Genomic DNA, 14,473 nt, shown 5'->3' with positions numbered 1-14,473 from the left:
AAGATGGAAGTGCTGAAAAATAATATTGATTTTTTTTGGGCAGTCATTATTATTCCTTCTGAAAGTGTAAAACACTGATTAAAGAGGAATCTTTCTGAGTTTACAGCAAACATTGAAAATACATAATTTCTTTGGAAAGAAGAAAAGCACTATTTCAAATTTCTTGTTAAGACTGTGCCAGTTTCTGGAATGATGATTTAGGTGCAACTGTTATGGTTGCAATAGGGCAGTTCTTCATTGTATACTCTACAATTGCAAGAGAGTGTAAAGACTAGTGGAAAATATTTCAACAGTGAATGGATTTTAATATTTTTCTTCCCAAGAATATGGCAAATCACTAGCTGTTATTTGCTCCTATGCGTGTGTAAATATTATGTGAACATATGAGCTTCAGTGTACTAACCATTAATTTTCTGTTTTCCCAGAAAGAATAGATTTTATTTCCAGATGGGATATTATTAGCTTCTAGCTCTCCTAGCTAGTCAGGTATTCTAGTTAGTCACTGACTAACAGAGTATTCTAATAAACAGCAGCCTAAATAAGCAAAACATGAATATTTTATGGACATAAACAAGAGCATGTAAGCATCAAAGCAAAAAATTGCCTTTAAATAAATGTGTACCATAATGCAGCTCTGAAATAATTTCTGGGCATAAAAAAATCTGTCAGTGATGAATTTACTGTAGGCATTCAGTTTTGTCTTATATTGGAAATGTGATTTTCACCTCTATCCTAGTAATTTGGTAATGATTATAGGATTCTTATCTTCTGAGAAATCTACAACTGCCTGTTTAGTCTTAACAAAGTAATTAGCCAGTTGCATATATTCAGTGAGGGCCACCAAAATGACATAATTTCCTGAAGATAGCCACAGAGTGCCATATTGTGCCCCAAATGAAACACCAGTTACTGCAAACACAGTGGAGGGAAATTTTCTGACTTGGTAAGATGCTATAGTCAAAGGCAGCTGTTCACTCTTTAACTGCTTGGCATTGTGGGAGGAGAGCATCATTTCTACATGCTTTTTTTTTGACTAAAAGAGGGGAGCAATTTTTCGAGAACTTCAAGATGCAGAATCACAACACGAACTGTATCAGATTCTTTCCTTTGCTCCTTTTTTGTGTTTGTATTGAATTTTCTAGTTCTTGGTAAGTTCTAGGAAAAATCGGATGCCTGTCCTGCTAGCACATCATCGAAGACTTAGGAAATGTATTTCAAATTAGTTGAGGAGCCATTCAGCTGTAAGTTTAGTATGAGGACAAGGAGCTCATAGGTATAAGTTGTCGCACACAAGGACATGAATGAAATAAGGGTAAACAGAGGAAACTAACATCTTGTCAGGCCAATCATCTTTCCCAGTAGTGACCATTTAATGCAAAATGCTATTCCTTCTGCCCTAATACATAGATTTTGAATGCAATGAAAGAAAAGGTCCTCTGCAGTGCTTCAGGTAATATTTTTAGCAATAGCTCTTGAGATGTTTTCAAGAAAAAAAATGTGAATGGTCTTTCACAAGTGGAGATCTTCATGCCCAAGTCAAGTTACTTTGTAGTGTATGTTGAATTGTGGGCCAATGTACAATACCAGAATTGCAGATATTGAGGAAATTTACTGGTGTGTAAATGCAGTAATCTGTGGGGTTTAGTGCAATACAACATGTAAATATTGGCAGACAGTGCCCTGGTGGTGAAAGGCAGGCATATTTCCCTATTATGTTGTATTTTGAGACAAGAATGGTTATAGAAAGGAAGTTATCTCAACAACACTTTTTTCTGTGAAATAAGTAGGTGCTGCCACTCGACCTTTGTGGGTGACCTTTTGCATTAGGGTTAGACATATTTCTCCTAATTTTTTTCTCCTAATACAGTAAAAATTTTTAAAATTAAATATTTTGTATGGGAAGTTCTGAGAGAGAGCAGAAAGTAGGAATAAACTGACTTTGTTTTGTTAGCTGTATAACATGGGGGATCATGATTTCACTGAAGTGAGATGAGTATTTTCTCAATAAAGACCAATGCATATGGAGACTGAGTTTGCTGTTAAATTTAATGATGTGTATTTCTGCTTTGCTGAAAGTATATAGATAGTTCCATTTTTACCACTGTCATCTTGTAATTTTGTGTAATTTTGTTTTTTCATCCCTTTTTGGGTTGTTCAAGTCTATGGCCTAAAATTTCAAGGTTAGCTTTTCTCCGAGTATTCTGTATTCTGAAGTATTTTTTCAGTGTGGACACATACATTATAGCAAAAACCATTTTAAACAAGCATTCAAGAAGAAGGTGTGGAAAGGTGAAAGGAGGTAATGAAACATTGAAAGTAGCATGTGCTTCATTTCTTCCATGTAAAATAATAAAGAAATTAATTTGAATAAAATCTTCAGTTATTATATGCTTTTGGATAATCGAGCTACTTTGTGCACTTGAAGTCCTTATCTTCAGGGATTGAAGTGTGTCCAGTCCTTCAGATGAAGGAAAGAGAAAGAATACTTAATTTCAGCACAAAAGAGATTCTGGATTTTCATTCTCTTACTCTTCCTCTTATTTTTCCTTTTTCTTCATTTTACAGCTTCTGCGATCCCAGATAATGGAAGGAGATCCTGTCTAAAGCTTAAGGTGTTTGTGCGACCAGCAAGTAAGTTCTTCAGATTAAGATTTTGAGGGTGGCTTTCTAGCACCTGCTTTACTGTGTGGTCTAGTAAACAGCAAATTTATTTTTTTATCCTTAAATCTTGAATCTGTTCTCTACATACAGCAATGTTTGTGTTATGATTTTCATTGTATTTTCTTATCGATTTTCATAAATTTTATTTTAATTACTTGGCAGTTGCTAACTTGTTTCTTGAACTTTGTACAAATGGAAGACTTATACTGGCATTTCGACAAGTGCCACAGACTTTAAAATATGAATATGCCTAATTATGTGTAGTAAATAGTGAGAAAAAAAGACAGGGAAAAAGGAAAGTGGGGAATGTAAGGGTGTTTGACTAACATATTTGGCTGTTATCTCTATTTTTGTTATAGACAGCTGTATGAAAACTATAGGTGTTCATGATCGTGTTTTCGATGTTAACGACAAAGTAGAAAATTCATTAGAACCAGCAGGTTAGTATGCTTAGAGAATCTCTTTTAACAAATGCGTGTATGCCTCTGGAGCTTCAGTACTTTTTTTCCTCTTCTCTCTGCATGCTTTGCATGGTACAACTGCCCTGCTTTTGCACATTTCTAGCAGTGCTAATAGAGCGTGTGGTATACTTCCTGTATCCTTGTTCAGTTCAGGGAAATAAAAGTGTTGCTTTATTTGTTTTCTTTGGGGTGATATGATTTAGAGAAATCTGGTGTGTGCCAGTGTAAAATTTCTGCTGGTATCTTGGAGCCATTGGCTCATCCAAGCCAAACACTCAGCATATTAGCAACACACTCTATTTACTAATTGGACCCAAAGTTTTAGAAATAAAGTCAATGGGCACACTTCATTTGTTAGGTGGTTTCAAAAGACCTTCAGAAAAACAGGACCACTTCTTGTTTAATGCCAGTGCATGACAAAGGTATGCAACTAACTGAGGTTTTTTTAAAAAATAAACTAGTCCTTTTAAATGATATATAGTTGTATATGTACTTCGTTAGGCAAAGTATCATTTTAAATATGTGCATGTACACACACACATACATATCAATATTTAGGTAAAATATAAATACAAATTTCTTTTCTGCTTTTATTGAAGCCAACTGAAGTTTTGGGGGGCTTTTCTTGCAAAATACTGCCTTAGGAAAAAGGATTTTCTTCATCTGCCTAGGGCAAAGTTACATTAACCTCCACCATCAATCAAGCTACTGTGTCCCCATGTGGGAAGTGCATGTGTATTGTTTATGTGGCTGAAGCTTGTGACAGATAGAACTGTATATAATTCTAGGGGTATGAGTAACCCAAACGACTTAAAACGAGTTAAAATTAGGTAGGTATGTAGGAAAAGTATTTGCAGTAGTGGTAGACATGTTCATTTTATATGCACCTACACCATATCTACATGTTGTATTAAAGCCTCAATAATGAAAATAAGCAGTCAAATACACAAATCATATCAGAAAATATTGCATATGTATTATTTATTACATACCCTAAAGAACAGATTACTGAGATTTTTTTCTCTTATGTTATTTGAATGTGAAGCGACATTCTCTTTGCATATAAAACAGCATATTAATTTTTTTCTCATTTTTATATGCAAATGAAAATTAATTAGTTATATATAACTATAATAAGGCTTCTACAATTTAGCTGATTTAAATGATTTACCTATGAATAAGCAATAGAATTTATAATTTTTCTTTAAAATATTTTTCAGATATTTCCTGAAAATTTGGAGTTTGTGAATCAAAGATGTTCTCTAAGAAAATTTAAATGCATGGATAGTCCACTTGCGTTTGCTATATTTATACATTTATTAGCAGCATTTTTCTGCACTAGGGTGTTCTCTCACTGACTCTGCCTATGAGTTTGAAATTCAGTGCACTTTTTTGCACTTTTGATTTGGTGAACATGGTCTAATTAATGTGCCTGATACTGCTTGCAAAAGAGATCATATGAGTAATACATGCCTGAATTTGGTAAACTTGGTAAATTTTTGTTTCAGCAGTGTTTCTCACTTCCTACTGATTGGCTATAACTAGCTAACATCGTCACAAAATCATTAGAAAGCAGCAGGCAAACCAGGCAAGCAAAATCAAACAAAGAGCGTCCTGCAGTCTGAGATAAAATACTGTTTGTGTTACCAGGGGGAAATAATAGCTTTAATGAGAAGGTTTGGTACCACAAAATTCCCACTCCTGATATCAACGCAGATTTGTGTTATTAATTGGGCCAGTCACCATTAGATAATCAGTCACTCTGAGGTGTGCCAACTGCTGTCACATTTCTCTGTTGGTGGCTTGTTAGGGTTGCTGCTGCCTTGGTGGATCTTGTTGCATGTGTTCTGTGTCGTGTACTAATTTACATGTCTCTGACGAGCATCTTTTGCTTCTGTGCTCTCCCCTAGCCTGCCACGGTCTTCTTCCACAGTAGACACAAGAATCAGAAGGCAGGAGGGTCATGTTCAGCAGATTACTCACTGTCATCTTTCTTGTAAAAATCACCATTTGTGTGATTTTTGAACCCTTGTAATTTCACTGGTTTTGGTCAGAAATTTGGAGGAATCTAGAGTGACTGCACTTTCACAAGTGGTGGAAGTAATTGTCTCAATTCCTATTCTTTCTCTTCTCTTTCTCCTTAGTAATAAAAAAGAAAAAGTCCTTAAACAAAAATTGCAGCTGTGCATATCTGAAAGTTATACCTGAAGCATGTGATGTAAGGCTGTGTGATCTGAAAAATTCATGGCTGTCAAAATATTTTTTCTGTATTGCTGGTATTCCCAGTGTTCAGTAGTGACCTTCTGGATTTTGCTCAGGAATGTTTTCCTCTTCATCAGTTGTCTTCAGTGTTTCAAATGAAGCAAACCCTTTTTCCCAAGCCTTGAAGGCTGTGCAGTTATGACTCTGCACCTCCAAGGAAAATGATATTTTTAAAGTGATTTTCATAACTGCAGATGAATCGTGTTGTAATGTATGAGTGCGGAAACCTTGCAACAGCATTGAGAGAAAACCCAGATGATTTCTCAAAAGGAATCCCTTAATGTTACATGGAAATTAATTCTTCTGTGAAGAATGGCTTTATAAAAATGGCATCATAGAATGTCTCCGTATTTTTCATTTTAGAGAAGTAATCTTTTTAGCTTAGTGCTTTTTCATTGAGTTTTTCAGCAGTAGTCAGTGTTCCAGTTGTGGCAGTATCTGATAGTCAGTGAGAATGAGGATTTATTACTGCTATGCACTAGTTCTGGCCTATTGTTTTTTAGTGCTGACTCACTGATGTAATTAGGCCAAAATTGTTGACATTCAGTGCTGAAAATTCAAACTTATTTGCAATTCAAGAGGTAGAAGGTAGTACACATCATTCTCCTCTGTAGTTTTAGTTCATCGGCAGTGAGTAAATGTTTCTAAATTGGGAAGAGCTAACTTTAAATATATGAAAGGAGGTAGAACTGGCAACAGGGTAGAATAGGGGCATTTTTTCCCTGTAACATCTTAAATATGTTTTAACTGAGAAGCAGGCTTTTGTGAAGTACTCAATTGTCATTGCAGCGTCACCATAGTACAAGGCTGTAACTCAGAAGTGAAACGTGAAGCAGCTTTTGGTGTTGACAGTTACTGAAAGTAGCATTTTCAGAAGCCAGCATTCAGTGATATTTTTAGATGACTTTGGAATAATTCTGGAGGAAAAGACTAGGGCCTCATTTGGGCCCAATATGCCTGGGAGGGTCTCCTTGCCATACATGGTGCGGAGCTTCAACTTAAGCCATTCCAGCCAGACTTTCCCACTGACACCACAGAATCACAGAATGGGTAAGTTGGAAGGGGCCGCTGGAGGTCATCTAATCCAACCTCTGTACACAAGCAGGTCCCCTAGAACATGGTACTAAGGGTCATGTCCAGATGGCTTTTGACTATCTCCAGTGAGAAAGACTCCACACCCTCTTTGGACACTCTGTTCAGTGCATAGTCACCCACACAGGGAAGAAGGCCCTCCTCTTCAGGTGTAACTTTCTGTGCATCAGTTTCTGCCCTTTGCCTCTTATGCTATTGTTTGACACCACTAAGAAGAGATGTCTCTTTCATGAACATATTTACAGCCAATCAGTGCTTGCTTTTCCTACTTCTGCCTCGAACAGCGCTGAAACCTGTTGATAAGCTTTATGTGATTATAGCATCAATTAGTGCTGGAGAAAGTACGTGTGATAAATTGCTAATTCGGTTTACTGTGCTCCTTGCTGTGTAACTGAGCTGGGGCTGAAGAGCCTATTTACCTAAATTATGCTAAGTGCTCTCCTCATTTTGTGCTAGGTATCAAGGATATGAAAGGGAGGGAGCTTGCCTGTGTCTAAAGCCAAGTAACACGAAAGGCTCCATGACAAAACAGCATGGTGATCCCAGTGTCCTGACTCCTGCTTCCCTCAGTGCCTCTAGCTGGAAATTCTCAGGTCTCACCCAGTGTAATCCTGGCAGTGCTATTTTTTGAGATGAGAGCTGAGACAGGAGCATCATAGACATATTGACATCTCTTATAAAATAGGGAGCTTATTTCATTAAGTAGATGAGATACTATGCTGGAAACTTTGGTGTTCTAAAATAAACTTACAGATACATTTTGAGGCCACTTCACACTTCCTAAAAAGGTTTGGCTTTTTCTTTTCATTTAGTAATGAAAAACAAGAGCTGATTTTTTATGGCAAGCCATTGACTGATTGCTTTTTGAATAGCTAAATTAGATAGCTTTGGAGGGCTTTGCAGAGAAAAATACCACTGCTATAACAACACCAAAGTTGATTTTGACTTTGCCTACCTTTTCTTTTTCATAAACTCTGGCTTTTAGGCTGATCCTGAGTTTACAAAAACTAAACAGGGCTTTCTTTATTGTGTGTCCTATATTTAGTATTTTCTACCTTTTTTTCTTTTGCCACTAATGCATAAGCATGTTTACCTAATTCAGCTGGTTCTTTTTTCATTAGTTATAGCAGCATATATGTAAATCTCTGTTTTATGTACCATGAAAGGTAGTGAGATTTTCCAGATTGAGTATATATTCTATAAAATTGGTGACTGCCATGTGTTAGCCTTTAAAACTTTATTTCAAGGACGAAGGAATGATCTTACATCTCCTGCTCACCCCTAGATGCAACATACTTCAGTGGAAATTTTGTGCATGGAAGGGGGGGTTTGTGCTTGGGCTTACAGGCTGTCATTTCAAATTCAGGAGCCAAAATCTGTAACCAAATAAGGGGACTAACTGCAAAATTAATTCTGGGCCTGTGCAACACTTTTGAAAATCAGGTGTTTTTATTTAGCTGCCTCCCAACTGGTGTTGCTATCTAATGAGACATCCTAAGCTAGAACCACAGTGTTTTGCTGTAGAGGAATCTTTCATTCCTCAATCTGCTGAAATCCACCTTACTTTCTATTTGTCTGGTCTTCAATGGGAGTTCTGCCAGTAAGAAATGAAGGGCTCGGCCCCATGTTGGTTACATAATGAGGTATTACACGCTTGTGAAAGTCAATGACAGCACAAGGTTCATTGCCCTATTTCATAAAGGCACTGAAATCTCCTTATAGTTGTCGGCTCAGTGAGAGTTTATTAAGGATGCAAAATCTCATTGGAATGTATGCTTTCTGTTTGAACAGATGATACCGTACATGAGTCAGCCGAGCCATCCCGTGGTGAGAACGCGGCACAGACACCGAGGATACCCAGCCGGCTTTTGGCAACTCTGTTGTTCCTCCTGGCAATGCTTTTGATATTATAGCACAGTATGCTCCGGCAACCTGTCACAGAAAATACCAGGGTCTTCGAACATCAAAGATCCACCTAACTGCTCATCCCAGGAAAGGGACTTTATTGTTTTTGCAGATGTCAAATTGTTATTTTTTTCCCTTTTCTTCTCCCTTTTAGCCTGAACTCAGCAAAAATTTGAAGGGGATAACTAGCTTCAGCACCCACCCCTACCTACCCTATGACTTTCTTAACCCCTCCATATAAATAAAAGGACTCCAAATGAAAATGCCAAACTATAATAGTGACACTAGTGATTCTTATTTTCTTCTGCATTCTCCTTTAAGAAGTCACCTCTGTTAGCTCACTATGTCATCCGTATGTGGACGAGAAAGTGTAGTGGCAGATGCAGTCATGAGGGATAAGGAAAGTGAAAGAAAACCTGGGATAGTCTTTCTCTGTGATACAATATTTATGCCTTCTCATTCAGCACTGTAAGATGGTCATGCAAGGCATTGTGTCACCATGTCAGGACTGGAGGGGAGATGTTAAGAATAGACGTAACACCATTTCCTCCAGAAGTTTCTAAATGAACAGGCTTCTGAAAGGGGAAAGTGATGTTTCTTATGGGACTCTTGAAACATCTTTGACAGTAAAATTTTTGCTCACAAGTAGAAATGCTGTCTTTGGTGAGAGGAAAAAGTTAGTACTTAGGAATGTTAACACACAGCAGGCAAGGTCAGATTTAGGAAACTTCACTGGGGGTGTGAGTGCCTCTGTTATTTCGTTTTAAGGGGATAATGCACACCGGCTTATTTTATTTTAAAACAAATCACCGTGGTGCTAAAATTTTTTTCTTGAAATGCAGAGGCACTTTTGAGAATAAAGTGACCTTCCCCAGCGCTGACTTAGTAGCTGATAGCCTTGGATGCTGCTCTGGGTGTTAATACATGCTAAAAGAGGACATCGGTGGCCAGAGGAAACATGTTTGGGACACAGGATCTCCAGTGTTCTCTTGATTTGTCTCTCCCGTAAGTTCCTCAATCATGGGAATAAATCACATGTAGAAGAAGCCAGGGCTGTCTAATAGCATTGTTTGGTGGGGGAAAAGAAAAGAAGTGTGGAATATTAATTCAGCGTTGGTTTTTTATCTTTTCCCCTTCCAGCACAGTTTGAAGAGTAGAGGAAACGTGTTTATCAGCCGGAGATAAACTAGATGGGCTCCCAAAGACTTAACAAAATATTTTTTTAAAAATCCACTAGAATAGAAAATACATTATTTAGATATACTTTATGCTGAGAGTGAGTATATATGCTTGTCCTATTTAAACATGAGAGAAGTGGTAACCCTTGATGCAATTAGGAAATGGGACTGTCTTGTTTGATGGAATTAGGAGTGACCCTGTTTAAGGAATCTGAGCCTTGGCTAACAAAACTCTAAAAAGTAATTTGCCAGGGAGTGCAAGCCTTGGGGTATTTTTTGGCTAGGCTGCCATGAAATTTGGACTGCTAAGCATAATCAGTGAAATTCCAGACCCAGACTGAAACAGAGCTTTTCTGACAAAAACTGTGGTAATTAGGTTAAAGGTGAAACAAAACACGGGGCATATTCAAGCAAAACAAGATTTTTCTATATTAATTATGAAGAAAATTTCTGCCATAACAAAATTGAGTGATGACATTAGTGGACACCACCTCATAAACTTTATATTTTTAAATGAAGAAAAGCTTTCCAGAAGTTGAGGCAGGAGAGGGGAAAATAAATTTGATATGTAAAGGGAGGTTTTATGCATGCTGAGCTATGACCTGGGCTTGCCTGATATCATACGTGTTCATGAAAACAGGACCTATACTTACAGAAGGAATGCAGGAAATTTGTTCTAGTGTGAAGTGCACAGAATGAAGATACACAGTCCAAACAGTGAGGGAGGTCATCATCTCATTACAGGCTCTATGGTACTTTGCGCTCTTTAAGGTGTATATACTTGATACACACACTAATACTTTCTGTAGGTAGGAATTAAAAAGCTTTGGATGAGGTGAGCTTAATCAGAATGCACCTTATCAAATGGATTACTAACCAGAGTACAGATAATATTGCACGGTGTGTAACCATATTAAAATGATTTACAGTAATTGCAGGCAGTCACACAAGTAGTGCAAATTTGATGTAGAAATGGTGACATTTGTCATCCTTTGTCTCTGAATGATGTTGAAGACGTCCATTTACCCACAGCAGAGGACTATCACTAGCTTTACTCCTGGTGGAACTCACCCCTTTGTGTTGTCCCAGAGCCTTGCTGCATCCGTGAGGGACAGCACAAGCAACGATCCCCGGGCTGCCCAGCGTGGCTGGAAGCAGAATTCCAGGCACCGCCAGTTTCAAACTTGATGGCATTAGGCAATCCCAGTCATACTAAGTACATAAATGTTGTTGGGTTTTGTGTTGTGTTGCAAACCTCTGGATGCTTTAAATGCAGATGTCGCTGAAAATTAAGGAGTTTGTTGCTCCCTTACCCCTTCATCTGCCCCTGCTCAAGTCTGAGGTACTGATTCTCCCCAGCCTTAGTGGGTTACTCACACCCATGACCTGCACTCCTGGCTGCCAAGGGCATTGCAATGTGAAGCAGGAAAATAGGGATCAGTCAGTTTAGTGGATACTGTGTATCCTTCAATAGACAAGGTAACATTTCGTGTTAGTTTAGAATATTGTTTTGTACTGTACTTACCTGGATGGCGAAGGAAAGACAAGTAAAACTTAAAGCTATGTTCTTTAAATTCTGTATTATTAGCAACCTCTGTTGTATATAGTGTTTGATAATAAAGTATTAATTTGATTCTTATGTCTTTTGTAAGTGAGAACAATAGACTTTCAGGATATTAAAATCACGTGTTGATTACAAGACAGAGCTTTGAAGCATCAAGTGTGATCATGGCTGAGAACTGAGAGACAAGTGGCCATGACACTGCAGCATACAGGACTCATCTTCGAAAATCGTTCATCTGTTGCAAGACTTCACAATGTCAAGACCTAGAACAACATGACTTTTGATGATCAATGTTTTATCCTCGGTGTTTAAAGGTCTTATGTTGGAGCCCTGTGGTTTCTGTGTTAGTTTTGTTCTTTTGTATCATGTTTGTTTCTAAAAAGGCTTTGGGGATATAACAGCTTTTCTGTTATTTTGTTTGTTTCTTTCTTTTTAATTTGTTTTTTGTTTTTTTTTTCCTCCTCTTCCTTCTGGATTTGTTCCCATGAATAGTTTTTTCCAGAAGGGATCTTGCCAGTGTCATGTGCGATATATGTATGTACTTGGTTCCAAAAGAACTAGAAACAAATTTGGGAAGTACTGAGAGTAGTTGAGTAGATTGTTTCCTTTCCTGTATAATTATGGAAGGAAAATGGTTGTATTTGTACCCGCTGATTCCCACCCCTAGCCCTCAAAACTGAACTTAATTCATTGCCTTATGAGTGCAATGGTTCAGCCACTTTCAGAGGTTTAGAGTATTAACTCTTCCCCTCTTTTCATTACACTTGGATTTTGTAATCACCAGTTTTAATGTACAACCCTCCACACTTCTCCTCCCTCTTCCTGCCCTGCCTCCTCTCCCACCCTCCTCCTTTTTTAATTTGGAGCTGTGAATGGGCAGATCTGTTTCTGGTCTGGCATCACTGAGTTTTTCCCATGCATTCGCCCTCGAGCTTCTCAGATGTGAGACAAATCTCCCTACAATAGGCTTGCTGCCATTGTCTGTACAGTTTAATAGATGCTGGCATGTTGGAGGTTACCCATGAGTCTGCGAAATCCGCTTACCATGCTTACTCTTGACACCCCATTGAAGACACTCATTGTGTATGCATCTGGGTATGAAAGTCCAGCTCAGTGTGGTCCTGTGCTTGTACTGCCCTGCTTTGCAGTTTCTTTGCACTTATTCATTGAGTGCTGTTTTTGAAATGCTTACATTATATAAACTTAAAAGAAAATGTTGGAAAAAAAAACAAAACACCCAAACGCCCTGCCCCATAAGATCTGTATTTGTATATACACGTGTCCGTACAATTATACTTAAATAAAATTAAAGATTTTCATCATTTTAATTGGTTCTTTTAGACTACCTTTCTGTTTAATTAACTGCATTTTCATTTCGTGGGCTGTTTGTACCTACCTTACCCAGAATCATGGAATGGTTGGGGTTGGAAGGGACCTTCAAAGGTCTTCTAGTCCAATGCCCTTGCAGTGAGCAGGGATATCTTACACTAGATCAGGTTCCGCAGAGCCCCATCCAAACTGACCTTGAATGTTTCCAGGGATAGGACAGGAATTGAGAGGAGTATAAATGGGAATGGGTGAAAAATCCACATTACAGGCGCTACAACTGAGTACCTAGAGCTGTAACTATCAATGCCCTGGCAGATCTCTGCTCTTCACTTTTTTAAATGTGTTTAAAGCTCTTCCAAATACTTAAGAGGGTGAGGAGCTGTATCAACCAAGTGCTGGTGCATTACATCATCACTTTGCCCTGCTCAGGGCCTTGCAGATGATCTTCCTCCCCTGGGTAGCAAGGGGTTGTAAGGTGCAACTCTTAATTCTTGAAGAGTAGAGGCAGCCCTGGAGTCGTGCAAATAGGCCAGGTGCAGTCCCCCTCTTCCCAGGATGTCTCTTAGACTGGCAAAGAGGTCTGAGAAGTGGTTTTGAAATATTAGCTATATCTTCCTTTACCAAAAGGGCTCAGAGCAGCCAAGCCTAATGAATGGGAGAATTCATTAGGGGACCTTGTAGAACCAAGGTTTCCTCCTGAAGGGAAGGAGTAGAAAAGTGGAAGCAAGGAACTGGATGGCTTTCTCTTCCTTCTTCCTTCCACCCTGCCCCCAAAGGCTGATGTAGTAATGCCTCTCAAAAAGTACAGGACTGCATTGGTGTTGACCTGTGTTTAGGTCTGAAATAGTTGTCTTTGGCAGTGTCTGCTCACTTCTCATATGATGGACTGAACCTGAGAATTTAGGTCATAAAAGGTGGGGAGCACATACCAAAACCTGTAGTACATGCACTGTGCATTCAAAACTGCTGTAATTACACTGTGTTAGCATTAAACTCACAGAAAGCTTTTTATTATATTTAATTAGTTGACAGGGCAGCAAATACTAATTATAACTTACTGTAACCTTCTTTTAAAATGAGAAGTGACAGCTTCTCTTGGTGAGAAGAAAAGTGTGTCAGAGTATTTGATACAAAGAATTGATGCACCATTTTTTTTTCCTCTGGAGCTGTGATGTTACTACCAAGAGAGGGTTATAAGTGACACATGTTCAGTATGTTTTAACATAATACCCATGTCCAGAAAATATCCTGCAGTCTGACACACTTAATAGCCTTTGCTCAGAAGACACTCTGCTTTTGCTGAGAATGGTATTTGATTTCATTTTTCTGCATTAGTGTGCACAATGGGCCTTTGTACTCCCTTGTCTTCCCTTCTGCAGAATATTTCTGCTCACAGAGTACCTCTGAGGGCATTCTTAGGAATATTCAGGCATGCATCATACTGCTATGATATGGTTATGTGCCAAAGTGGTTTTATTCATTTAGAACAAAGCTTTGTTTTATGCAGGTTAAAGATGTGGTAATCAACTGGGATGGTTTGACAGGCTTTAACAGTGCAGGAATCAAAAGTACCTCCTTCCTTATAACTCTTATTTTTGTTAGCATTTGCCTTTACTGGGAAGTTTAGTTTAAAGCCTGATTCAACTTTCTATTGCAGGTGTATGCATAAGCACCCAAACCAAGACTGAGTCTTCACTGTAAATACTGCAGTGCATGCAGCTCTTATATATGGCTGTGTTTGCTTTCAGCACATTTGATTTGTTCCTGCTAATCAAACAACCTGAAATATCACCAATTTGGATTTTTGTTGAAATTTTCCCTTAGACCACATAGAAGATTTTAAAGCAAAGTCTTTGTTGGATGAAAAAGTAAACTCTAAGAAAAATTGAAAAAGAGATACTAGAAAAATTTTTGTGCTAAATAGGTTTTCTGTTGGTTCCCTCCACCCAGATAAATCTGTTAGCTGACTAATACTGTCAGTCATATTTCATTTAGAAGAATTCAAACCACAAGATAACTCT

The 14,473-nt window shown here is 38.2% G+C and overlaps 1 protein-coding gene across 3 annotated transcripts in view; it reads left to right on the top strand.

The window, feature by feature from the left end:
• The window catches only part of EFNA5 (ephrin A5), a 211,603-nt gene extending 199,198 nt beyond the window's left edge, over window positions 1-12,405 (top strand). For 2 of the 3 annotated variants that reach the window (XM_084225222.1, XM_084225223.1), the window contains exons 4-6: window positions 2,566-2,631; window positions 3,021-3,101; window positions 8,268-12,405. In XM_084225222.1, coding sequence (XP_084081348.1) covers window positions 2,566-2,631; window positions 3,021-3,101; window positions 8,268-8,389 — 269 coding nt within the window. In that variant the 3' untranslated portion in view covers window positions 8,390-12,405. Of the gene's footprint in view, window positions 1-2,565; window positions 2,632-3,020; window positions 3,102-4,342 lie in introns of all 3 variants that reach the window. The other variant, XM_084225221.1, reaches the window with a different exon arrangement.
• The last annotated feature ends 2,068 nt before the right edge of the window (window positions 12,406-14,473 follow it).

This window comes from Fringilla coelebs (assembly GCF_963513975.1).
Source record: "Fringilla coelebs genome assembly, chromosome: Z".
Taxonomy (NCBI): domain Eukaryota; kingdom Metazoa; phylum Chordata; class Aves; order Passeriformes; family Fringillidae; genus Fringilla; species Fringilla coelebs.
This window is presented reverse-complemented; position numbering and strand designations above follow the sequence as displayed.